Source organism: Alexandromys fortis, unplaced genomic scaffold, assembly GCF_014885135.2.
Source record: "Alexandromys fortis isolate MF-2015 unplaced genomic scaffold, M_Fortis_MF-2015_v1.1 scaffold_44, whole genome shotgun sequence".
Classification (NCBI taxonomy): domain Eukaryota; kingdom Metazoa; phylum Chordata; class Mammalia; order Rodentia; family Cricetidae; genus Alexandromys; species Alexandromys fortis.
The window spans coordinates 737032-764412 of record NW_026067921.1 but is presented as its reverse complement, the minus strand read 5'-3'; the positions used below and the strand labels follow the sequence as shown (position 1 = coordinate 764412).

General features: G+C 48.6%; 1 protein-coding gene across 1 annotated transcript in view; it reads left to right on the top strand.

The window, feature by feature from the left end:
- Lars2 (leucyl-tRNA synthetase 2, mitochondrial) overlaps positions 1-18467 on the top strand; it is an 89656-nt gene extending 71189 nt beyond the window's left edge. The window contains 7 exon segments of the mRNA XM_050141621.1: positions 6737-6837; positions 7268-7450; positions 8666-8835; positions 10374-10451; positions 11500-11611; positions 15422-15549; positions 17431-18467. Coding sequence (XP_049997578.1) covers positions 6737-6837; positions 7268-7450; positions 8666-8835; positions 10374-10451; positions 11500-11611; positions 15422-15549; positions 17431-17610 — 952 coding nt within the window. The 3' untranslated portion in view covers positions 17611-18467.
- The last annotated feature ends 8914 nt before the right edge of the window (positions 18468-27381 follow it).

Below are 27381 nucleotides of genomic sequence, written 5' to 3'. Positions count from 1 at the left end.
GCCACCTCAGGCTCGGTGGCAAGTGTCTTCTCCCACTGAGCCACCTCAGGCTCGGTGGCAAGTGTCTTCTCCCACTGAGCCACCTCAGGCTCGGTGGCAAGTGTCTTCTCCCACTGAGCCACCTCAGGCTCGGTGGCAAGTGTCTTCTCCCACTAAGCCACCTCAGGCTCGGTGGCAAGTGTCTTCTCCCACTGAGCCACCTTCTCTGTCCCTATTTTAAAATCTTAGGGATAAAACTATGACTTATGCACATGCCTGGAATACTGCTACTGGGAAGGTAAAGGCAGGAGGAATAGCCCTGCTCAAACAAAAGATTATTTATCTGTAACTTTCAGCTTATCTGTAAAGCAGACAGAAATTCAGCTTCATCAGCATGAGGGTGCTGGAAGCTCTGCCAGCTCTGGGATCTGAACTCTACCATACGAAAAATGTGCTGGGTATAACTGCGTTCTGAAACTGGCTTTCTGCTTCTTACCCCAGAGACCTTGATGTCTCTGGGTGAAAAACGCCTGATCTGAATCAGAAGGACTCTAAACATATCGATGTCACTGGGCCCCATTAAGTAATTAGTTAAAATGCTTGTGGTTCCTGTTATGCAACTTGGTCTACTTTGCATTTTGTATCTGTGAAAACAGATTTGCTAGCTGTGACTTGTGTCCTGTTACTGTTGCAGTCTCATGGAAATTTTGTGTATGTGTTTTTGTTTTAAACTCACCACCTGGCCCAGTCCAGAAGAACTCTTGTTCTTCCTCTCTCAGTGCTGGGATTATTTATAGGTGTGTACCACCACACCCAGCCCAGGTTTTTGCAGTGATTACATTATTATTATTGTTGTTGTTGTTTAAGGCAGGGCTTCTCTGGGTAAAGAGCCCTGACTGTCCCGAACTCGCTTTGTAGACCAGGCTGGCCTCGAACTCACAGATTTCCACCTATCTCTTCCTCCTGAGTGCTAGGGTTAAAGGCATGCATTAGCACTGCCTAGCCATAATAACTTTTAAAAGCCGTCATTCACAGTATGTAGCCTGCAAAAGGGAGACCCAAGAAAGTTTCTGGTAATTCTGGGTGAGGCCGGTCTCAGCTTGGTTTCTTTCTTGTTCTGCATAAGTAGCCACCTGGCCCAATCAGGGTAGCAGGCAGCTGCTGTCTAGATCTTCAATTTTCATAGAAATGACACCTATTGTAGCCTGTCAATCTGTGCTTGGAATTTCCTGAGCTTACTTCCTCTCTTCCTTCTTGCTTTAGAAGTAGGACAGAGGTGGCCTCAATGCCCAGCAGGTGTCCGTAGTTCTAATTTCTGATTAGTGGAGGAGCCTGGACTAACCTGGAAATGGTGAGGATTCCAGTATTGTGTTCCTGACTATGTTACACAGACTAAGCATCCCTGTAGATGAAAACAATCCGCCCCCAGGGGTGCAGTTGGAGGGGTCAGGAGACAGAAGAATCAGGGGTGCTGGAGTCGCACTCTCCTGGTCAAAGCAGGCCAGCTCTGTCTTTATCAGAGAGGCACCTTCATTCGGTTCGTGTTTGCACGTGTGGTTGGTGTGGAGAAATCTGCAGAACTGCTGAGACTCGGGGCCCTGGGGGACCATAGCCAGGCCGCTGGCACTCGTGCTGTAGTTTAGAAATTTTATGTATGTCAGTGTTTTGCCTGCATGTATGTCTGTTCACCACACATGTTCATGCCCTGGAGACCAGTAAAGGGCATTTGGATCGTCTGGAACTGGAGTTAAAGACAGTGCGCTGCCACATGGGAGCCAGGAATCGAACCTGGGTCCTCCAGAAGGGCAAACAGAGCTGGTAATTGCTGAGCCTTCTCTCCAGCTCCCACCCCTTTCCCCATGCCAAGTTTGATCATCCCTATGCTAAATTATTTGTCTGAGACGGTGCCTGCTGCGCTACAACTGCGAGAAGCTGGAGTCCAGATGGACCTCAGAGATCTGGAAACATAGCCTTCAGAAATTGAGACATATTCGTTATCAGAGCCTTGCTCCTGGAACACTCCTGTCCCACAGGACACCTGCCAATTATGAGGAAAGGGGCCAGGGTGGTCGCCCTGGAGCCCTCATTTAGAAACTCTTTGAAGTAGTTTTGAAACAAAAGTAAATGGTTCTGCTAGTAGCCGACCTAGTCCGGAGGCAGTGGAGGCCACACTAGATACTGTTTGCATGGCTATGTTTGCACAGGTGGCTGGGTCATGAAGACCCGTTGTGGCTATGCCATCAACTTGTACCCACCCCAGGACTGGTGTGCTTTTCATTGTGAATGCTAATTGTCGTTGGACAATTTGATTTAAACACGGAGAGGAGAGGGGAAGAGAGAGAGGAGAAAGACAGAGAGGGGAGAGGGGGAAGGGAGAGGGAAGGGAGGGAGAGAGAGGAGTTTTAAAAGATGAGGCAGAGGAGTACTTAGCCAGAGTTAGGGGGCTCACTGGTGAGTTGCAATTCTACATATTCCCAGGAGGTGGCAGTGGTGTGTCACTTGATTATATGAAACAACAAAATACCAATAAGAATAATAAATAAAAGTATCCCAACTCCCTACCTTTGAGTCTTTTATTTTCCGTTCAGAAAACGCCATGCTGTATAGTCTAGACTGGCCTCAGTCTCAGGCCTGTCCCAGCCATCTGAGTAGCTGGGGTTGCAGGTATACTGCCCTATGCTCAGTCCCGAGTCTTTTTTATTTTTCTCCTTCGAGACAGGGTTTCTATGTGTAGCCCTGGCTGTTCTGGAACTTGCTCTGTATACCAGGCTGGCCTTGAACTCAGAGAGATCCACCTGCCTCTGCTTCTCAAGTGTTGGGATTAAAGCTGTGTGCCGCCACTGCCCAGGCTGTTCCCCTGGTTCTTGATGCTACTGATTTTAATCATCATAGACATGTTTTGGCGGTGCTGGGTGTAAATCCATGGCTTTGTGTGTGGTAAGCATATTTTGTGCCCCTGAGCCACACTTCCACACCCCTGAGTTTCTTTGTTTCCTGTTTGTTTGTTGGAGACAGTTTCTTTGTGTAGCTCTGGCTATTTTGTAACTCACTCTGTAGACTAAGCTGGCCTCAAACGCCCAGATATCTGCCTACACCTGAATAAAGTGTACCATCACAAGGACAAGCCACACGTGGCAAAATATGTTTTTTCCTTAGAGGTTGTGGTAGTTTGAATGTAATTGACTCCATAGTCTCATAGGGAGAGGCACCATTGGGAGGTGTGGCTTCGTTGGAGGAGGCTGTCACTGTGAAGGCGGGCTTTGAGGTGTCCCATGCTCATGATACCTCCCAGTGTCTCAGTTGACTTCCTGTTGCCTGCAAGATGTAGGACCCTCAGCTTCTCCTCCAGCTCCACATGGTGCCTGCATGCCGCCATGCTCCCTGCCGTGATGATAATGGACTGAACCTCTGAACTGTAAACTGTTTTCCTTTATAAGAACTGCCATGGGCATGGTGGCTCTTCACAGCAATAGAAACCCCGCCTAAGACAGAGGTGTATGTTAATAACAGCTGAAGTAAACTCACTCCTATCCACTACACATGGGAGAAGCACAAAAGCACATTCCAAGAATAATTGTGTGTTTTTGAAGAGTTCCCTCCAAGCACTTGGAATTCTCACACAGCTCCATTCCTGAACTGTGTTCCCACAAGCTGTGCATTTTTTTCTGTTTTAAATCCTCCTAGTGTTGCTTCATAATTAGCTTAGGGTCCAGATGCACCATCCTGGAAGGCGAGGACGGCTCAGGAGCTGAGCAGCAGTGCTTACCCAGTCCCTCCGTCTTCCATCCCACCGTCCCTCTGGGTCTCACCTCTGTGGCCATAAGATGTATGTTTTAAAGCAGGCTACCATCACCTGGGCTCGGTGCCCTGGGAGCAGAGAGGAGAGTAAGAGAATGGTCCTTATTAGAAGGGGCTAAAGGTTGTGGTAGTTTGAATGTAATTGACTGGATGGGTGATCTCTGTGTAAAACCACAAAGGGTGCTTTCAATGCGGTTTTACTAGTTGCTGTGGATGCAAAGGAATTTAAAGCCAACTGGGCTACTTGAGTTTGAGGCTAGCCTGGGATGCAGAGTGAGACTTTTTCTCAAAAAGCAAACAGATGGGTTGAAGAGATGGTTTAGTGGTTAAAAGCACTGGTTGCTGTTGCAGAGAACCTGGATTTGATTTCCAGCACTCGCATCATGGCTGACAACCATCTGTGACTCAGTTCCAGGGACTCCATTGCCCTCTTCTAACCTCCCTGGGCACTAGGCATGCACATGGTGCATATACATACATGTAATCAAAACCTTCACACACAAAAATATAAACAAAATCTGTTTTTGAGCTTGATGACTTGTGCACACATAGAGGAATCTCTTCTATCTTGACACAGTAGCTTGCTCATTTGGTCCTGTGACATCAACTAATACAGTCATTTGAATGGGGCCTCACAAACATGATACTCAGCATTTATATTTTTTATATTTTAATGTTGATTGTACTGAATATTTTTTCACTTTGTTAATGGACCCCATCTCCCACCATTGCTTTGTATACCCCTGTGCATTCCTCTCTCTCTCTCTCTCTCTCTCTCTCTCTCTCTCTCTCTCTCTCTCATGCTCATTTAAAAGAGTTTAGAGCAGGAAGGTGGGCTGCATCTCAGCCAGAGCATGCATTTGGACCTTGAGATTGTGGTGCAGGAATCTTTTATTTCTGGTCCTCGTCCCTCTCAATCTCTTGGCTTCCCTATATGCCCTCCTGAGTCTACTAGAAAACGTTCTCTTTGTAACTGCCCGCCCACAGCTGGTAGACAGGGCCTTTGTGGGACTCACTTGGATCACTGCCCAGCTAAATCAGATGACCTTGAACATAAAGTAAAAGATCCTGTGGGATTAACCTGCAAGGCTAACAGGGCTGTAGCTTGTTGGGTCCATTTAGATTGTTAATTTTGGATTCCCTGAGTAGAAGTTCCCCCACCTGCCCTGCCCCCCATGTTAGTGAACTTGCACCCCAGAACTAGGATGTTGGAAGGCTTGTGTGCATGAATATCATCTTGCAGTCCAGAGCAGCATTAGATACTCCACATAGGATGGTGTCTGGAATTACTTGCTGAAATGCATCAAAATAGAATTGGGCAGATTCTTACAAAACAAAATGAAATGGGAGGGAAAAAAAAAAGAATTCAGTGGTTCTTAAGAGTAAAACCATTGTGGTAAGGGTGGTGGTGCATGTCTTTAATCTCAGCATCAAGGGGGAAGAGGCAGGCAGATTTCTGTGAGTTCAACACCAGTGTAATATACATAGAGAGTTCAAGTCCAGCCAGGGCTACAGAGTGAGACCTTGCCAGGAAAGGCATGTGTGAGGACAGAATTGGACAATGGATTCAGCAGTTATGAGTGTTGGCTGCTCTTCCGCAGGACCCACTATGCCTGCCTGTCTGCTACTGCTACTATGATGACATGACTCTAGCCCTCTAGAATCATGAGCCCCAAATTAAATGCTTTTGTTTATAAATTGCTTGGTCATGCTGTTTTGTCATGGTAATACAAAAAAGTAACTAAGACACACCCAACCGTTGATAGCTGCCCCTGTAGACTGAAGTGGGCCAGGAAGAACAGTGTCTTAGGGATTCTGTCACTGTGAAAAGACACCTTGACCATAAAGGAAGACACTGGTTGGGGCTGGCTTACAGATCCAGAGGTTCAGTCCCTTACCATCATGGTGTGAAGCATGGTGGCATGCCGGCAGACACGGTGCTGGAGAAGGAGCTGCCATGGGTCTACTGTGGTTGGACATTCTCTTGAGCCACCAGCTCACAAACAATGACCTAGAGACTTATAATTGATCATGAAAGCTCAGCTTTAGCTTGGGCTTCTTTCTAACTAGTTCTTATAACTTAAATTAGCCCATATCTATTCTTCTACATGTTGCCACATGACTTGTGACTTTTACCTCTCCTCCTGCATGTCTTACTCTTTCCACCTGGCTGGCAACCTCTCATTTTTTCCCCAGAGCTCTCTGTCCCCGGAAGTCCCTCCTAACCTCTTCCTGCCAGCCACAGTGACACATCTTCATTCAGTATAAAGGAATATTCACAGCATCCTGCATCTGGATTGACAGACAGCAGCAAGTGAAAGTGAACTACAGGCTTGGCTTGAGCTTCTGAAACCTCAAAGCCTGATCCCAGTGACACGCCTCCTCCAAAAAGGCCACACCCACTCAAGCATGGCCACACCTCCAATTGTATCACTCCCTATTGGCCTGTGGGGCCATTTTTATGCAAACTACCACAAAAAGTAGATACTATTTAGATTTTAACAGAAATGATCTATTCCTGCCCAGCCTGTCAGATTTAAACTTTAAAAGAATCTGAGCATGTGCTATGCTGAGGGAAATAGTAAGCATCCTTCACAAAGACTTCAGTGCTCCAGGCCTGATGGGCAGCCGGCACCCAGTGATGCATATTTTCATGCGGTCATTTGGTTCCATCTTCCCATTGACACCTTGAGAAAAGTTTCTCTTGCTCCCCTGTTCTAGGTTGGTATGCTGGACACCCAGAGCAGGTTAAGTGACTTTTGTGGCTCATAGGCTTTCCAGAGCTGAGGCCGGTGTTCTTTCTTCTTCACCGTTGGGAAGTGAATCTGAGCGTAACCTTGGCTGCTGCTTTGACTTGGTGTTACCACTGCATCCAAGGAGCCTATAGAGATGACTTCTGGATACCTTATGTCCTTGCAGCCCCACATACACCCCCCTTTCCCCTGTGATCTTTCCTCAGGGAGCCTTTCCATAAACTGCTAGCCCAAGGCCTTATCAAGGGACAGACATTCCGCCTTCCATCTGGACTGTGTCTGAAGAAGGAGGATATCGACTTCACAGGTAAGGTGGGCCCAGTCTGGCCGGAACAGGTAAGAACCAAGTTCAGGTTCAGGAGCTCTTAGGAAACCAGCATCTGTTAGGTCCTGGCTGGGTGCAGAGGCTAAGACAGATCCTGGTCAGGCCTCCGTAGGCTGCTCCCGGGCCTGGTTATCCCCTCCTAGCAAGCCCCATCCTGTGTAACATAGTGTTTGCTTGGACATCCCTCCTTGTCCAGCCTCATTTGACGGTTCATTGCTGGACAGAGCCTTGAACTCAGAACATGGAGTCTTCCAGGACCTTTTCCCACAAGGCCTTGAAGCACAGCTCAGAATATAGGACCTCCACGCTGCCCACTTCCTTGACATGCTAAGTGCAGCTCTGCTTTCCTGAGCTCCCTGTTCAGGACCCATTTGGAATTGTGCATTGTTCTAAGTATTCTTTTGGCTTCTAGGTCCTGCTCCTGTTTGTGCAAAAACAAAAGAGAAGTTAGAGGTGACATGGGAGAAGATGAGCAAGTCCAAACACAATGGGGTGGACCCCGAGGAGATTGTGGCTCAGTATGGAATTGATACAATCCGGCTCTACATCCTCTTCGCAGCCCCTCCTGAGAAGGACATCTTGTGGGATGTAAAGAGTGAGTCTCCTTCCTTCGGCTGCTGCTTCCTCTGCGGTCTGCCCTGAACTCTAAAAGAACTGAGGAAGAAACAGTAGTGGCGAATTCTAGATGTCATCTTGTCCAGCCTTCTGTCCCTCTCTAAGACCCTAGCTCTCCATTGTTCAGGGGCCTGGGGTCCTTAGGTGGGGAGAGGAGAGGGGGTTCCCACTGCGTACGCATAATCCCACTCCTCCCCGTACACTTGCTGGCAGTGGGGCCCAGCGCAGGCTCTGTGCTGATTATAGCGTGGTCTCTGGACAACTGTTTCCTTGAAGACCGACCCCCTGCTCTTACCTAGGCCTGCTGAGCTGCAGAAGCAACTCTTCTTTCCACACTTCCTGAAAGTTTTTTCTAGAACAGAGTCCTCCCTCCCCAACATGATGCCTGGATCCTGGGATCACGTGTAACATCAGCCACTCCCTGCTAGCTTCACTTCCCCCGGGAGATTTGTCTTTCCAAAGCTTTCATTTTGCCCTTGAGATCTGTGTGGATGTGGATGTGGATGTGGGAAGTGAAAGGAATCCATTTTATCTCAGGATAGGCTGGTTTCTCACTACGTCTTGTGGCAGTGGGTCTGGACAGAGGTGACAGATACCACCCTGACAAACTGCCTGGAGAAACAGGCGGGACACACAGAGCAGTGAAGGCAGTGGCTCGGCTTTCCCCTTTCTACTGGGCAGGTCCCCGTATCTGCTTCTCACAGCCGTCCCCACTGTGTCCCCTCTCTTGAGAATGCCCAACCCAGTGGCCACGGGGTTCAGGCATCTGTACCCCCACTTACTTGATCCAGGACCACCACATGTGCTGTTCTGCTTCCCCAGGTCAGAGCAACCACTGTCTGACTGCTAGACGCGGTGACACACACACCTCTGGCGAGGTGAGGGGTTGTACAACCACTCCCACTGCTACCTGTCCTCATGAGGCCCCAGCTTCCCTAGTATCGGCAACTGTCTTGTGTACGCTGTTGGCCCCAAGGCCTGTCTGTCAGAGTAAACTTGCTGACCAGAAGGCAGGGTGCTGATGCCCAGCCCAGTACAGATGGCAACTGCTGAGCAGCCCTGCTGCCTCTGCTCAGAATACCAGGGAGACCAAAAGGGGTTAGGGTTAGGGAGGATTCTGGAAGGACCATGGGGCTTTTCTCATTCCTTCTTACCAGTACTCTTTCTTTGTCTTCTTGATTGCCACAAAATGCAGCGGACGCTCTCCCTGGAGTACTGAGATGGCAGCAGCGGCTGTGGTCCCTGACAACGCGATTCATTGAGGCCAGGACCTCTGGGTCAGTCCCCCAGCCTCAGCTGCTGAACAACAAGGAGAAAACCAAGGCCCGAAACCTCTGGGAGTACAAAAACGCAGTCATAGCTCAGGTCAGAACCCACAGACCTTGGGTAACTAACTGTGTCACTGCTCACTCTGAGGGAGCCTTTGCCCAGTGGTCTGCGCAGCCTGCACACCCTGAGGGCCCAGTGTTCTGCACAGCCTGCACACCCTGAGGGCCCAGTGGTCTGCACACCCTGCACACCCTGAGGGCCCAGTGTCCTGCGCAGCCTGCACACCCTGAGGGCCCAGTGGTCTGCGCAGCCTGCACACCCTGAGGGCCCAGTGGTCTGCACACCCTGCACACCCTGAGGGCCCAGTGGGTCTTCTTTCCTTGTGAGATAGACCCGATGCCTTGATTAATTGCTGCCACTGCCACTGTTTTTGCTGTTTTACTGAGACTTCCTGATGGAAAGCTATGCTTTCTAAAGAATGGCTGTCCCTCCCACCCTGTCACCTTCTTCCACCGTGACCTTAGGAAGCCACCTCTTTCCTGAGTCTCTGGAGTTGACCTGCAGATGAAGCCAATCTCTAATGAGGCATGGCACATTGTGTTAACGGGTGCAGAGACGAAAGAAACAGAATGCCATAAAATCCCGTCTCGTTTTATAGATGAGTTTAAGACCCAGGCAGGTCAGATGTCTTGCTCAGAATCCTACGGCTAACGAGGATCCACGCTCCCTGAACTCATCGGGAGTTCGTCTGCTTGCTTACTTGGGTACACAGTGTCCAAAGGACTTGTTTTAGGTTAATCTCTCTAAATACGAGGTTATTTTTCGTGGGTATCTGATAACACAAATTCTTCTTGGGCTGATTTTTTTTTTTTTACTCGTTAATTTAGGGTTGGATGTAGGTTGGTGGTAACCCGTGCCCACGCCTGGGTTCCTCCCTGAATTAAAAAGAAAGGGGGCTGATTCAAGCCTGCGAAGTCATCCGAGGCCACTTCTCGCCTGGACTGTAGCTCGGATGACATTAATGGCATAGCAGGGTTTCTGTTGGTTTTTGTGACCTGACCTGGGTCTAGCATGCCTGTCTAATGGCATTTCTTCAACTTTATTTCCATCCAACTCTGGGGATCCGACTGGTGCCAAATTATTGCTCTTATACCATGCATGTTCTCTCTGGAGCATAGGTCAGATCTTTGACGAGTTGTTTCAACAGCTGGGAACTCTTGGCATCTCAAAGGTGTGGCATTTTCTTTTCTGCAGTGGTGGGGAATCTTGCTCCAGGCCTCGCTCCGAGCGCTCTACAGTGGTCTGCATCGCCTGCTTTATCCACTGTTGTCTCTATGCTGCTTGCCACTGCCCCTGCTCAAGCAGCCAGCGTTGTCTCCTTAAGCCTCTGTTGTGGGAAGCAGCACGGTCTCAGATGTGGAAAGAGAGGCAGTCTTAACAGTAAAACAGCATTGACTTTGAATTTAAAAGTCTTCGTGCTCATAAAATCTAGGCATATTCAAGGCAATAAATGTATTTATAAGTATCTTTTGTTATATCCAGTTAGCTTCTTTTTATCATTCAGTTGTCTTCTGTAAAGCTAAAAAGAATTTCTGAAGAAAGGTAGTAAAAATCAATATTTTTTTTGCCAACAGGTAACCACCCATTTCACAGAGGACTTTGCGCTGAATTCTGCAGTTTCTCAGCTGATGGGACTCAGCAGTTCCCTCTTGGTAAGTACCTGGGCCCCACTCAGTAACTGAGGAGGGAGGGGAAAGTGCTAGAAGTGCTAGGGTGGGAACTTACTGCTTCAAGGATAAAGATTTATTTATTTATTATGTCTGCAGTGTTCTGTCTGCATGTGTGCCTGCAGGCCAGAAGAGGGCGCCAGATCTTATTATAGATGGTTATGAGCTGCCATGTGGTTACTGGGAGTTGAACTCAGAACCTCTGGAAGAACGGCCCGTGCTCTATCTCTGAGCCCTCTCTCCAGCCCCAAGGTTTTAAAGGTTGTCTGAGCAAAGCTGTTTACTTTTCTGAGACAGGGTCTTGCTACATAGCGCAGGCTGGCCTTTGACTTATGATGATCTTCCTGCTTCTGCCTCCTAGCTTAAAGCCTTTTTTATCTCCAGTCTTCTGTGAGAGGACATAGAGGCCCCGGAGATTAGATGCCATGTCTGAATGAGTAGGAGCAAAGCCAGGGCCAGGCTTAGGCCTCTCTCTGTTCTAACCTTAATCCCCTACTGCCTGATTTCCTGTGCATGTCAGGCAGTTTCCTTGGCATTGTGGCATTGTTACTGTTTGTATTATTTAACCTAGATGGAGCAGAGTTGTTACTCCCAGTGATAAAGGAGCTGTCCTTTTCAGTCCCCTCACCAGTTTGCTACATGTAACTCCAGTTTTTTCTGCTAAGGAAGAACTTGTCAATAATTGTGGATAGAGAGAACCTACACCCTGGTATCCCCAGGAAAACCTTAGGCAACAGTTCTCTGCGTTTTCCCCTGGGCCACAACACACAGGAAACCTTGCAGGGTGCTTACAAGTTCTGACCTTGTTCCCAGAACAGTTTTCCTCCTTGCTGAGGCTTAGCCTCTTCCTCGGTCAGATGAGGAACAAACCCTGCTCTTGAAGGGCAGTTGTGAGGACTGAGTATGAGAATCAAAGCCGTAATAAAGAATGTTTCTCCCACCTGCTGAGCCTCCAGATTCTACTTCATTCATGGCCTGTCTTGCCCCTGCTTATTTTGTACCCCAGTCTTAAATGTTCCTTCCTTTTCCCTAGCAAGCCTCTGAGAGAGTGGTTCTCCACAGCCCTGAGTTTGAGGATGCTCTGTGTGCCCTGCTGGTGATGGCTGCCCCCATGGCTCCTCACATAACCTCAGAGCTCTGGGCAGGTACGTAAGAGGGTCCTTGTCTAACTAGTTACTACTGACGAGCATTTGCCCAAGCCTCTCATTGATCATTATTTGTGTAGCTCAGCAAAGGTCTTAGTCAGAGTGCTCTTCATCCCTTGAGGGTTCAGCCGCTCACTGTGTGTGTGTGTGTGTGTGTGTGTGTGTGTGTGTGTGTGTGCGTGTGTGTGTGTGTACATGCATGCTTTGATGTGGGTGTGGGTGTGTATGTGCCATGAATGTGAAGGTCACAGGACAACCTTTGGGTGTCAGTCCTCATCTTTCTACTTTGTTTTGAGACCGGTATTAACCACTCTGTAAGCCAGGTTAGCAGGCCTGAGAGATACTAGAGATGTCCTGGTGTCTGCCTTCTGTGTCCCCGTAGCAGCATCTTGGACTACAGATGCTTGGGCTTCTGTGTCCAATTTTTGTATCAGTTCTGGGCATCCACGCTCAGATCATCGAGCTTGCTTGACGAACACTTTTGCCTTATCCATTCATCCCTGACCTGTCTTCATTGTGAACTCACGAATTAAGTTCAGATTTTATCTGTTTTGTTGTCCAAGCCACTTCCACAAGTGTTCGTCCAGACACCGAGTCTCCATTCCACCAGGTCCTCTGATTGTTTTTGTCTCGGGTTTGTTGTTGTTGCTGTTGTTTTGTATGTTTATCCTTAGTTTCTGGTGTTAGAAATCGAGTCCATCTTTGTGCTCGCTAAGTATGAGCTCTACCAGCTCCACCACTGAGCCACACCCCGGCCTCTGGTGCAATGGGGATGTTGTTCTTCCAAAGGCATGCGAGCAAATTCATGTCTCTGGGAAAGGTCAGCGTGAAGTGGCCTTGCTTCCTGTGCATTTTCTTGACATTGCCAAGGCCGCTGCATTCAGTGTCAGCACAGGTTCAGGCCCTCCTGGCATACTCAGGGGAAGCAGCTAGCACAGTCAAGGATGGGGAGATGAGACTAGAGACAGGCCCCGGAATGCCACCAGGAGAGGGCTGCCATACACAGAAACTGTGACCGCCCCCAGCAATCACTGTGGGCCACCAAGGCAGCCCGGTGTCCTGTACTCTCGGTGGGATGGGGGAGTTTTATTTTCTACAAGAAGGTCAGCTCTCCAGAGGTGGGGATGGAAGGGGTGCAGCTGGCTCTGCGTGATAGCCCTGCATGCCAGCCCTGCGTGCCAGAGCCTTGGCGCTATCTCTGCACCCAGACCTTCCCTCTTTGACCTGTCACCTTGGCTGTGTTGTGTTTGCCGTGAGCATGTTGGGTATTTTCACTTAAAAGAGCAAAGTGGCAAAAACTTGCACATATGCAGGGCCCCGAGCTCCACCCCCTGCAGCTGAGCCGCACCATCCAGGGAAAGCCTGGTGAAACACTGTACCTATAAATAAGCATCCTGATTACGCCAGGAAATCTGGGCTTCCTTGTGTTTTGAGTGGAATGTGTAACAGCTTCTGTCCAGAACATTTCATCCAAGACCCTTTCATCTCCTAGACATCCTGTATGACTTCCATACGGAGGTTTTGGAAACCTTCCCGTTACATCTGGGTCACAGGACAAACCACCACCAGCTCAGCAAATAAAGACATGATTATCTGCTTCTGGTGACCTCCATCTTACTTTTAGAGGAGGAAGAAGTTGGAATCTTCTCTGCATTAAGACCATTGAGAAGTACAGCAGCTCAGGCCAGGGCCAGCTGGGCACCAGGGGGAGGTCATGTCTTGTACTTTGGCTCTAAGGGGTCTTCACTTCCCTGCCAGTACCTGGCAATACAGGATCACCTGAGTGTCAGGTAGGAAAACTTACAAAGCTGCGCTGAATGAATATGCCAGAGTCGAGGCAGAGACCAGTGAGGTAGAACGCGTCAGCGCTATCAGTGGTTGGTCCACAACACAGGCCCACCTAAGGACTGTGAGTTTGGGTCTGTGAGAAGACGGGGAGCTTGTGGTGGGCACAGCCAGCGATTACTAACACATGTTTGAATAAAGCTGATCCTGTGTGTGTGTGCAATGCTAATGTCAGACTCAGGACAGTGTTCATGCTACCAAACCAAACCAATTTATTACAAAATAATAATATTTTGTAGGAAAACCTACAAATCAATAGGGAAGGAAGCTCTATGCAAACAAACTTAGTTTGGAAAGTTTGTAATTTTGAAGATAATTTTTTAAAATATTTATTTATTATGTATACAGTATTCTGTCTGCTTGTATGCCTGCAGGCCAGAAGAGGGCACCAGACCTCATTACAGATGGTTGTGAGCCACCATGTGCTTGCTGGGAATTGAACTCAGGATCTCTGGAAGAGCAGGCAATGCTCTTAATCGCTGAGCCATCTCTCCAGCCCTGAAGATAATTTTTTATATTATAAACAAAATTACTACTAAATTTGAAAGTTAAATAGGAAGGAGAATGAAACCTTTCAAAGAAACCAAAAGAAAATTCTTGAACTGATTTCACAGTACGGGACAAACTCTGTACTTCAATATCTTTTCCAATTTCAGAGCTGTGAGTGTCGCATGCTGGAGCACTTGCCTAGCGTGTGCACCCGGTTCATCACCAGCACAACTGTAACATACATACACACATGTATGTGTGGAGCACTTGCCTAGCGTGTGCACCCGGTTCATCACCAGCACAACTGTAACACACACACATATGTATGCGTGGAGCACTTGCCTAGCGTGTGCAAAGCCCAGGCTCATTCAGCACAACTGTAATACACACACATATGTATGTATAAAAGCAATAACTGCTTCTTGTGGAAACCTGTAAAACAGTGTTTTTTTAAAAAAAAAGGGAGGCTGGAGAGATGGCTCAGCAGTTAAGAGCACTGACTACTCTTGAGGACTTAGGTTCAATTTCCAGCAACCACATGGCAGCTCACAACTGTCTGTGACTCCAGTTCCAGAGTGTCCGACACCCTCACAGACACACATGAAGGCAAAAACACTAATATGTATAAAATAAAAATAAAAAAATAAATATTTTAAGAAAGAAAAGGGGGATCTTGAGGTATAGATTAATGGTGGAACATATACTTAGCATGTCTGAGGGGTCCGTTCCTAGCCCTAAAAGACGGAAGGGAGAAACCCCTGCACTCTCTGGAAGAAGCCTTGAGAGGCTTTATACCTGACCACCTTCATGTGGCCTACCCTGAGCCAGAGGCTAGAATATGTAGTAGGGTGAGAGCTAAGTTCTCAGGAGGGCTGAGAACATCCTTCTGTCCAGTGCACTCTATGTGGAAAAGGACCAGACAAGATTTTGATACCAAAGACCAAGGTACTCATGACAGGAGAAGCTGCAAAGACAACCTGTTCTCAGGAGACATTCCTTCCCCAGCGAAGGGGTAACCCCAGAACATCGGCAGTCTTATTTTTCTGCTCATTTCAGAGTACCATGTCCACCCATCTTCACATCTCTGCATGCTTTTTATAGAAAGGCTGCGTGGAACACGAGGTCACAGACCAGCTGTGGGAAGAGGTCAGCTCCTCCCTGGGCACCAGGGCACCGCTTGGTTCTCAGGCTCTAAAAAGTCTTCACTTCTACCCCGCTGATCATAAGTCACAATAATGTCAAATAAGATAAGGTTTTAAAAATTAACAAGAAATCTCTGATGCTGGCACAGGAACCCAAGACAGAAGCCAACAAAACAAAAGGCACTAGCACCCCTCGGAGTAGCCGGTCCGCAGCCTCATGGAAAATGTCATGTTATGGCATCCCTAGCTTCCTCGGAAGGCTCGAAGCCAAGGGCAGCCTTGCATGAGTCCTCTGTGTTCAGAGTGGTCTGACCTTCTGTGCCTTGTGTTGCAGGCCTGGCGCTGGTACCAAGCAAGCTCTGTGACCACTATGCCTGGGACACTGGTGTGATGCTGCAGGCCTGGCCCACGGTGGACTCACAGTTCCTTCAGCAGCCTGATATGGTTCAGATGGCCGTTCTGGTGAGTGACTCCTACAGCCGTGGTGCTAGACTGGTCTGCAGACTGTCCCTCTCCTACCAGTGACCCATCGACCCAGTCCCCAAGCCAGCCTTACAGCACAGAGGTCTGTGTTCCCTTCCGTGTTCCTTCACTGTATCCCAGAAGCATGCAAGCCTCAACTCTCGGGGCCTGGAAGGACTTAGAAAGGGGAAATACCAGCCCGGTCTGCCTTAGTGACTCCGGTGTCTTCCTGCTGCATAGGAGCACCTGGTAGACTTGAGGGGACAAGGTGGGGAGATACAGAGAAGGTGACACACGTCTGTCAGTAAATAATACCTCTGTAGGGCTGGAGAAACGGCTCGGTGGTTAAGAGTACTGCATGCTCTTCTGGAGGACCTAGGTTTGATTCCCAGCACCCATGTAGTGGCTCACACTACCTGTTACTACAGTACCAGGAGCTCTGCTGCCCCTTCCAGCCTGTACTGGCAACCAGCACGCATGTGGTGCATAGATATATATGCAGGCAAACCACCCACTCATGTAAAATAAAATAAAAAAATTAATGTCTCTGTCAAGCATATTTTAGTAAAGTTACATAAAACTCTTTTCCCCATTTTATTTTTATTTTTGGCAAACTGCACCATTTTCAATATATAAGGGTAATGAATGAGGGGAAGTTCAAGGTTCAAATTTTTGTTTTAGTTTGTTTTTAGGTTCTGGGGTTGAACCTAGAGCCCAGGGCATTCATTCTCCACAAGTAGTGTCTTAGCTGCATTCCCAATCCTCTTCTTTTCTTTCTTTCTTTCTTTCTTTCTTTCTTTCTTTCTTTCTTTCTTTCTTTCTTTCTTTCTTTCTTTCTTTCTTTTTTGTTTGTTTTTCGAGACAGGGTTTCTCTGTGTAGCTTTGGAGCCTGTCCTGGAACTAGCTCTTGTAGACCATGCTGGCCTCAAACTCAAGAGATCCACCTGTTTCTGCCTCCTGAGTGCTGGGATTTAAAGGTGTGCGCCACCACTGCCCGGCCCCAACCTCTTCTTACGTTTTACTTTGAGACAGGGTCTCAGTAAATTGCCCAAACTGACCTTGAGCTTGATCCTCTTGCCTCAACCTCCAAGATATCTGGAATTACAGGCCTGTGCCACCAGACCCAGAAAGAGTAGTTTTTTTGTTTTTTTTTTTTTTTTTCTGTAAACGTTTAATGTCAAAACTAGATCCCTGTAGGTTCCCCTCTGTGCAGAATCGATGTGTTTCGTGTGAGACAGTTTTAGAGACATCTGTTAATGGCTTAAGTGGCAGAAGGTGAGGAGACCAGGACAGGCTTTTTACCTGATCATCTGGAAGATAAGTGCAGTGGAACTAGGTCATGTTCATCCAAATGTGGCTTTCCTTGTTTTATCGGAGGCTACACCATTTGTAGTTAAGGAAGCAGCTCACCCAGTCCTGACTCTAGGCCAGGCATAGTGCTAGGTCATAGGGATACAAAATCAAACAAAAGCCAGGCACAGTGGTTTACTCTGATATTCTGAGGCAGGAGGACCACTGTAAGTTGGATGCTAGCCAGGGATACATGATACGACTTTGTCTCAACAAGAACAAAAAATCCAGTGGGACAAGAGGGTTCCTATCCTCAAGGAGTTTAAAGCCCAGACAGACAGAAAAGCACATAAGAAGGAAGAGAATAAACAAAATGATCATGTATTGTGGAAAGTGCCAGCATCACACCCACCCTGGAGACTGAGAAGCAGCAAGTCCCTGCAGGCTGCCAGCAAGCCTTGCCACACTGTACCTGCACCAGACGTGGACTTAGGAAGCCCATGTTTAGGAAGTCCTTAGCTTAGGAGTTGAAGCACCCTGACAGCCGCCTCCCTGAGGACTCTCCTCACTCTCTGCTCTTTTCCTTTTCAGATCAACAACAAGGCCTACGGCAAGATCCCTGTGCCCCAACAAGTTGCCCAGGACCAAGACAAAGTCCACGAGTTGGTTCTCCAGAGTGAGCTGGGCACCCGGCTGTTGCAGGGGAGAAGCATCAAGAAGTCCTTCCTCTCCCCCAGGACTGCCCTCATCAATTTCCTGGTGCAGGAGTGACCAGGGCCTCACAGACCCTCCTCTGCCCAGATCAAGGAAAGGATGTTAGCTTAGGAGAAGAGAAAAGACAAACATCAGGGCAATTGGCCTTGTTCCGCGACAGACTGGAGTCAGCAGGACTCCCACCCAGGGTGTGGAACTACCTGAGATGCTGCTGGGTGGGAACAAGAAGAAGAGCAAGGCTGGCAGACAGCTAGGAGCGTCTGCACACAGCTCTGTGTGTCTCAGGCACTGCTGCACACAGTCACACAGACTAAAGGGGCCAAGCAGGCTCAGGAGCTGCACAGGAGTCCACGTGGTGCTGGCTGGACTTTTGGCTCCCAGGACAGACACAACCCTTCGATATATGTTCAGGGTCTCACTTGTGGAACGGGACGTGGGCACTGGCATCTCTACAATTGTTCTGCGTGTCTCCAGCACCTTTCACATAGGTGTCAGATAGGTCTCTTCCCCTCCAGCCGGGTGGCCTCTTCTGAGTCTGAGGTCCATGCTCTGGGATAGGACTTCGCTTTACTTCTGAGCCGGAACAGAAGGACCGTATCATAGCCCCTGTTTCCGTGTGTGGAGTGTGCTCTGTGGTGAGCATAACTGTGTTCTGAGCTGCTGATCCCCGCCAGGGCCCCATCATCACAGCCCAGCAGGGGTTTGAACCCCACACGGCTCATATGGGCCTCAGATAGTGATGCCATCAGTTTGGCCCCCAGAATGTCACAAGCAAGAGCAAGTTCACCAGAGAGGAGTTGTTGTGTCCTGGGTGTCACCTCCTGTGTCCAAGCTGCTCTGATTTAGCTGTTTAGGAGATGGCCAGGACTGGAGCCAGCTCACCAGTAAATTAGACAAAGCTGATTGTTATGAGAGTCATTCGTAAAGTGCTCTTATAGACATGGTCTGAGCAAGGGCTCGATGCCTAGTTGTGGGGAGAGAAAAACTTAGCCTTTTCAGGATGCAGAAGCTCCGTGTCTATAATCCAGTGCCACCCAGAGGTGGCTGTCATTGTCTCCTACCGTTCAGATGACTTTTAGTGTCATAAGTGTATATCACTGTGAGATGTATCTGATCTCAGAACAGCCCTGTATTCCAGTTCTAAGGGTTCATCCGGAACAGACCAGTGTCCGCCACCATTCCAGGCCCAGGTTCTGTGCTGCCTCCCTGGAATGCCTATGGTCTGTCACCTTGAACATACGTCACCTTGACCTCCATCTAGGCCAGGCTCATCCAGGCCCATGAGCAAGAGAGGCTCATGCACAGGATCTTGAGCTTGACACTGTGCCGGGCGTCCATGCCTAGAAATTGTAATTTAATTGTAGCCATCATAAGGGATTTAGAATTCTTTACAAGTGAGGCTGCTGAGGGTATAGCTCAGGGGTAGAGGGTGAGCCTAGCATGGCCAGGCCCTAGGTTCCATCTCCAACACAGAAAAGCAAAGCAGCTCTACCAGAGGAACTGCGGCAGCACCTGTGACCCCAGCATGGGAGAGGCAGAGGACCATGGGTTTGACGCATCTTTAGCTACATTAGACTCTGCCACAAAGAAAAACTACCAGTGATCCTACTACCAAAGTTTGAGAACACTGGATTAATGAATGTTTCTGAACCATAATTTCTACCCAGTCCTTTCTCCTTCATTTTCATCTTACCTGGGATGAGTTTGGCCCAGGACTGTGAGGAAGTAGAGGTGGGAGAGATTTGGACCAGAGAGGAAGGCAGAGCCTGAGTTCTGGAGAGTTACATTAAGAGGATCCCCAAGCTGACACAGGTGACTGTCCCATGACACACAGGAGTACGTGAAGATAGGGTGAGGGCTTTGGTTGTTTTGTTTTCTCCAGGAATGAGCTTGGTGGCCTTGATGAACTAGGAGTAGCCAGTCCTTCAGTTGGGCGTTTTCTGCCCTAAGCACTGGACCAGCAAAGTCTGTAGGCTTCTGGACCGACACACTGGGCGTTGGAGAACATTCTCTCCAAGAAGATGAAACTTGAAAACATGAACTCATTGGTACTTCCTAGGGGACGGCAGATATGATGGAACAATTGGGCAGAAAATTGTTCCCTGTGGGTGAGTGCCTGGGGTGCGGTGTGATCTGAGTCAGAAACTCATATCTCAGTTTCCACAGAGCCCTAGAGGGAAGATGTAACAAAACAGAACAAAAACACAGCAAGCTGAGAAACTTAGTAATTTGCCTAGTTTTCAGAGCTGATACACAGAAGGGGCAGGGTGTAGACTCAATCTGGCTTCCTCATGCTGTCCTGTGTCACTGGGCCCTCACCTAAACGCCTGTCTCAACTGATGCCTGACAACGTGATAAATGTCAGCCTTCCCAGCAGTCTGCAGGGTCCCCTCAAGGGGAACTAGTCAGTCTCAGAGTCTGGGAAAACACTGTCTGGTGCCTACCCTGTCAGGGCAAGTGGTTGGCTGGTGAGAAGCCAGGAGCCCGGCTTGGTCCTGTAGGTCTGACATAAAGGCTTCTAGCTCCTGGGAGATTCAGGTTCCAAGTGGGTGAAGGTTATTTCTCTGGAGAAGTCGGTAAAGAGAATTTGTGAGTAAGAAAAATTGGTGCCCTACATGAATGCTGCCAGAGTGGGCATCTGCCAAAGAAAGGGAAACTGACTCCCGGCACCAGAGCACTGAGGTGGGTCCGCGCCCAGCCAGAACACACTCCTTCAGAGAGCAGTCCTTACAAATAGGAGCATCCAGTCAGGGGAAGAGAAGGCAGTCAGCTAAAGACGGGGTCTTAAATTGTGACATGGAAATTTTCTCACAAGTAAAAGTAAGAATACCCTAGGCAATGTGATCCTAACCTTTTGATTCAGCCTAACTCTACGGCCCAAGTTGTCCTGGAACTGACAGATCTTCCTTCCTGCCTCATCCTCCTGAGTACTGGGATTTCAGGCACGCATCACCATAATTTTAGATTTTTTATTTGTGTATATGTGTGTGAGTGTGTGTACCGTATACATGCAGGTGGCTTCAGAAGCCAGAAGAGGACATTGGACCCCCTGGAACTGGAGTTACAGGAGGTTGTGGGCCACCCTATGTGGGTGCTGGGAAGTGAACCCGAGTCCACTACGAGAGCAGCAAGTTCTTGTAAGGACTGCGCTATCTCTCCAGCCCCACAAATCATTTGATGCAGGTCTTCCCTTCTGTTTATGATTTTGTATTTTCTTATATTTTTGGCCATCAAGTATTTCCACAATAGAAAGATATCAATCTGTGCAATGTCAGCCCAGTGTGGTGGTGCATACCTAAATCCCAGCTTTGGGGAGCTTGGGCAGGAAGATGGTGTGTCTGAAGCCTCCTGGGATACTCAGTGAATGAAGAAAAGCAACAGTATGATGTTGTGAAGGTACACATGAATCAGGAGCCTGGCCGCTATTGTAGCACTTTATTCTGAGTCAGGGTGTCCACCTCTCTGGGAATATGGGTACAGTTAGGGAATGTTTCTTTCTTTTTGTGGAACTGAATCCAGAGAGTCACAGCAGCGCTTGAAGTCAGCATTGGCCTAGGAACCTGGTCTGAGTAGGAAGAAGGCTTCACCCAGGGTAGCCTTGGGATCTTGTGGAAGGTGCGCCTGTTTCCTTAGGGAATACGGCCTCCTGGCCATCTGCCAGCAGTCAGGTTTGTAGATGAGATCAGAGAAAGCCTTTAGCCTTGTGCCAAGACTGTTCCTGTGGCTCAAGACAACAGTATGGGGAGCTGTATTGGGCTCTCCACTCCACTAGGGCACCTTCTGCAGAAGCCTGGTGCTGCTTCAGGATCATGAGTGGAAGTACTTCTGAGTGGGAATCAGTCACACTCAGAGCTCATGAGAGACTGGAGGAGAGGCCAACGAGGAAGCACAAGCAGAAAACAGCCGCTTGCTTCGTGGGCGGCCAAAGGCTCATATCCAGGCCTTTGAGTTTGGAAAATGAAATCTGAGATGACCAGCAGTGAATGGGGTGGGGGTGGGGTGCTGCCCTGAGCAGGACAGGCCCAAGACTAAGGCCTCAGTTCCACGGCTGAGGCCAGTGACCTCCCAGAGTTGACCCTCACCCTCGTCTACGCCCTTGGAGAAGGAAGGTAGGTAAGGAAGTAATGATACCCTAAGGGAAGAGGCCAGGCCCGCTGGGACACAACGCCTGTGACTTACCTCCCTGACCCTCACACCCTGAACCTGAATTCCAGTTTTTGTTCCGTCTCTGAAAGAGCACAACTAAGCCAGCAAGCACTTGCTGTCAGGATGCTATGGGCTGTGAACTCTGTCAACAGCAGCAGTAATTTCTGTCCCTTACTGTGGGCTGTGTGTCAGGCTCTTCTTTATCACATAAGGGGCCTTGCTCAAGACCACAGAGAAGGCAGAGCCTCATTCGAGCTCAGCTCCACTGTGTTATTAGAGCCAGCCCTGTACCGTTGGATTTCCCAAGGCAGACCTGATGTCTAGATACCCCAGGGTCTGTTGAGTGTACATTTTTCAACTGTAACTGAGAAAGTTGGTCACTGTTGATAAACAACTTAGCTTTGCACACCTGAACCTGAGACTCCCGGTCTGAGGGGTCATTACCCCTGAACCTGAGACTCCCGGTCTGAGGGGTCATTACCCCTGAACCTGAGACTCCCGGTCTGAGGGGTCATTACCCCTGCTTTTCTGAGTGCATCTCCCCTGGACACTGTCACTAGGACTCAGACATCAGGAAGTTACCCTGGCTTGGCTGCATGTACTACTGAGAAAAGTGTGAAAAGTTGGAAGGGGCTTGCTAGCAGTGCTTCTAGAAATTTCCCTAGGACATCCTTTCCACACTGAAGAGTGTATCTGGGATTCCTAAGGCATGGCCTGCCCAGACTCAGGTCTTAAGCGGGATCCCTGTTCACAGGCATATTGAGAAGGTGTGAGATGTATTGGTGGCACTCCCCTGGAAAGAGGCAGACTACCCTGGATGATGCTACTTCTCAAGGGTAGGACCAAGTCCTACTAGAAAAGGCCAGAGGGTTCTGTCAAGTGGCAACGGACAGAACTTATGGTAGTAAAGATCACAAATAGGCTGAACTGAGTGCTGGAAGCCTAAGTATCACCCAGAGTCCCCATCGTTAGTGATCAGCTTGTCAGTAAATACTGTTTCCAGGAAGTAGCATGGACCCCCTCTAGTTACTGCGTTAGTGCCCATGACTCCTAACAGTCTATCGGTGCCTCCATTGTCAGTCAGTCATCCTCAGGTGTAAAGTGTTGGCTGTGGGGGGCTAGAGAAATGGTTCTGTGGTTAAGAGCGCTTGTGTCAACCTGTGTTAGATTCCTAGCACTCATGGCAAATGACTGACGATTACCTGTAACTTCAGCTCCAGGGATCCAGGGCTGTCTAGTGGTGATGAGGACACCTGTGTGTACCTACACACACACACACAGAGAGAGAGAGAGAGAGAGAGAGAGAGAGAGAGAGAGAGAGAGAGAGAGAGAGAATGAATATTGGCATCAGCAGCCAACGCTGAACTCCAGTGTCTCACACAGCAAACATTACCCCAGTCAGTATAACTCTGGAAAAGGGAATGGGATGAGGGGAGTTCTATGAATTCCAGCATGCTAGAGGGTGTGGAGTCCCAGCAGCTACCATCCATAAACCCTGGCTTTTGAGGTTGCCGAAGGTAATTCCAGTGGCCTACAGAGAAGTGGGGGGGTGGCAAGCCAGAAGGAGACTGAGAACTTGTTCTCAAATTGCACACGGCCCCTTTGCCCATTTCCTTTTGGCAAGAGTCCATTCAGCCAGTTACACGGGCCTGGGCAGCTGCTCCCAGCAACAGTGCTGCACAGGAGGGCAGCAGTGCACATGACTGTTCTTAATTTTCTAAGTCTTGTCCGTCAATGTCGTTAGCTGTCCCGTACATATCTAAAGAATCTGCTTACGCTGCTTAACCAGCAACACCCGAGTGCCAGCCATGCAACCTAAATCTGCGGGAGCTGCTGAGTGTGGTCTGAAATAGCCGTGTAACCAAAAGTTCTTTGCTGTCCGCCAAACCCTCTGGCTCAGACCCCATTCTGTGTCCCACAGAGACGTGTGACAGAGACGTTCGGTCCCCAGTCCCCCCACTTTCTGTCGTCCGTAAGACCCACATATTGGTTTGTGGAGATGATCATTTGGAGTGCTGGGACTTTTGAAAGGCATGGAGACAGCAGGAAGACTGGGGAATCTTTTGGATTTCTACATCTGAAGAGGCATGACTGTTTCTGCAAGGTAGAAGTGGGTCACTCTTTTGAATGCCTCTATGTGTTCCGATCCTCATTGCACCCCAACATGTCCACGTGCCATACCACACTCATACATACATGCACAATACCACCTACACATTGTATATTTCAAACCACATATGAATACAACATATATCTAATCATACATACATACATACATGTCTCACATGTAGACACAGCCTTCCACACCAGACATGCACGCACACTCGTGCACATACACACTATACCACATACACTCCCTACCCCATATAGCACACCACACACACATCACATATATGACACACAGCAATAGACCTTGTTCTCAAATGTGCTTCACTCCATGTTCCTGGTGTGGAGGGCAGTTAACTCTTAAGAACTAAGACAGTCCCAGCTGTGAGGTAAGTGCCCAGTCCAGGGCCTGAGGGATGATGGAACAGATTGCTCCCCGTCTCCCCGTGTGTTCAGATAGAACAGTGTTCCTGCGGTGTTTGTACACAGGTGCTCCCATTGTCTGAGAGTGGCTGAACCCTTACCTCTAAGGCTAGTTAATTCTGTCTGCTGGCTCAGGCCTGAGTGTCTGAAGGTGACCTGGATACTATTAAGACTCTCTCCCTTGGATAGAGAATTAAAATCCTAATGAGACCTGTAATGCATGAAGTTGTTAAACAATGACATACAAGGAGAAGCCCACATGATACATGTGAGCCAAAAGGCACATGTTCTACTACATGAGAACCCAACTGTTCAGTGGGGTTCTTGGAGCTACTAACTCTCTGCTCCAGTCCGAGGTGTATCTGCTTCTGTTATCTGGGTTGCTGCGGGGCAGCAGTGATCTGCCTTGCTGTGTTTGCAGATGCAACCCCGAGGAGATGCTGGGTAAACGCTTGGAAGTGAAATGCTGTCCCATTCCCAGTTCTGCCTTCTGGGGGTCTGAATTGAGATGCTGGGTAAACGCTTGAAAGTGAAATGCTGCCCCATTCCCAGTTCTAGGTATTTTTCCCTCCCTGTTTTGGCCTAAAATAAGTAGGTCCATTCCTCTTACTAATTGTTGTCCCCCGGTTTCTGGTAAAGCAGTTAGCTGACCCGATTCTTGTTACAGGTCCAGACCCAGCAGCCAGGCAGCAAGGATTGATCCCACCGTGCGATCAGGACCTGCAGTGGGCCAATGGTTCTTCAGCTGTATCAGTTCTCTCTTAGGTACAGGCCACGGGAAGGAGCAGCCAGTCAACTAGAGTGAAGGTCAGTCAGGACAGCTGACCCCACAGCTCAGAGAGGACCCGTGAAGTACTTTGATCAAGGGAGGTTGGATGGCCTCTGAAAAATTAACCTTTTCCAACACAATCTGGAGGTAATTGTATGTGTGTGTGTGTAGTGGGGGTGGGCTTCCATAGCCACACAACCACTCAGATCCTTATCAAAGAAGCAAGTCATGAGGCTTCTGGGCTGGGCTGGTTGGAGTGCAGTAGGTGCCAGGGAACTGCTAGCCGTTAAGATCCATGATTCTTACACTGACCATGACTAGGGTGTTCTGAGGGAAAACAAAGAAGACCTTCATGTTCAGAAAGATTCTAAGTCCTTTTGACGCATCACAGAGTTACTGAGAACATGGCACTCCTTTGCCAAGAATGGGGTTATGTTCCCAACAAAGCCACCCTATATGGGGAAAGTATCAGAAGTTGAAAATGTATTTACTACCCCAATAAACCCACCATAAAATCAAAAGTCATAAAGCTATTAAATGCTGTCCATGTGCCTAAATGGTCAGTGTCTGTCCCATAGATGACTTGGCTTGGCTTGTACAGGGTCTCTCAATTAGGGTTACTATCACTGTGGTGAAACGCCATGACCAAAAGCTGGGGAGGAAAGAATTTATAGCTTTTACTTCCACATCATAGTCTGTCAGAACAGGAACTCAAGCAGGGCAGGAACCTGGAGGGAAGAGCTGATGCAGAAACTATGGAGGGGTGCTGTCTACTGGCTTACCCAGCATGGCTGCTCAGCCTGCTTTATTATAGAACTAGGACCACCAGTCCAAGAATAGCACTATCCACAGCAGGCTGGGCCCTTCCCTATCAATCACTCATTAAGAAAACGCCAACCCTGTCTTGAAAAACCAAAACAAAGGAAGGGAGGGAGGAAAGAAGAGAGGAAGAGAGAGAGAGAGATCCTACATCTGGGTCTTATGGAGACATTTTCTCCATTGAGGCTCCCTCTTTTCAGATGACTCTAGCTTGTGTCAAGTTGACGTCAGACTCGGCAGAACACAGGGAGACTCATTGTGCATCATCACCGTGTCTGTGAGGAAGAGACTGCTGATAGATTCCCGAGTCTACCAAGGAGAGAAATACCAGCTGCACATGGGGCAATGTGAGATTTCTAGAATTACTGTTTGGTACAAAATGCCACAAACAGGGAATTTATACAACTTTCTAAAAATGGTTGAACATATCTCCAGACATTTTGGAAAGGTGTTTGTGACAGGTTCTGCAGAGGGCACTGTTGACTTGGCTTGTGGTAGAAAGGACATCTCCTTTGCTACTGTGTGCTCATTTATTCCTTTTGAATTTGAAGTCATACTGGTTTACTGTTCTGTGTGTTCTTATGTGCATGTGAGTATGGAGGCCAGAGTTCAACGTTATGAGCCATCTACCTAGCTTTTTGAGACAGAGTTGACCTGGAGCTCACCAAGTAGGCTAGCCTGGCTGGCCATAACCTCAGGGATCTACTGCTTCAAGTTGGGACCACAAGTGTGCACTACCATGCCTGGCTTTTTAACATGGGTTTGGGGATGAAAACTCAGGTCCTCATGACAACTGGGTCAACTCCCCAGCCATGGTGGGTGCTATTAAAAGAGAGAGAGAGAGAGAGAGAGAGAGAGAGAGAGAGAGAGAGAGAGAGAGAGAGAGAGAAACTAGGGCGAACTCAGAGCCAGCTCACTGTGTCTCGTTCAGTACCTGTTGTTGCTCTTTGGAGGGTTGGTGGATGTTAGGTATTCGCACCCCTGTGAACATGTGGTCACGCACACGTCTTTAGCCAGGCATAGGCCACACACACACACACACACACACACACACGAGAGAGAGAGAGAGAGAGAGAGAGAGAGAGAGAGAGAGAGAGAGAGAGAGAGAGAGAACAAGGTCACAATCCTAAATTCTGGGTCTGACCTGGCAGCATTCCAGCGTAGGGAATGAGGAAACAAGACACATTACAGGCAGCAGGAAAGGGCCTTCAAGGCAGCTGCTTCTCTCCATTCATGGGCTGTTCCTCAGGGAGGCTCGGGGCCAGAGAGGCCCAAGGTTCAGGAAGCGGATTTGGAACAGCCAGCACTTCCTGGCCCGCTCTGGGCATCAGTAGGATGGAAAGAGCTCAAAGGAAAAACCTTAATGGCTAATTCTTCGTCCATCTCCTCAGCTGAAATATAAAGATTCCATTCAGAGCTGTCCCTCCAGTGGAGCATACTTGGGGACACATACAGCATTGTGTACAGGGATGTTTCCTACAGCCAAGCAAAAGCCATAGAAAGGCCCTTTCAGTTCACTGCAAAGTAAGCAGCGGTCTATTCAAGCCAGAGGATCTTTGCCTCGT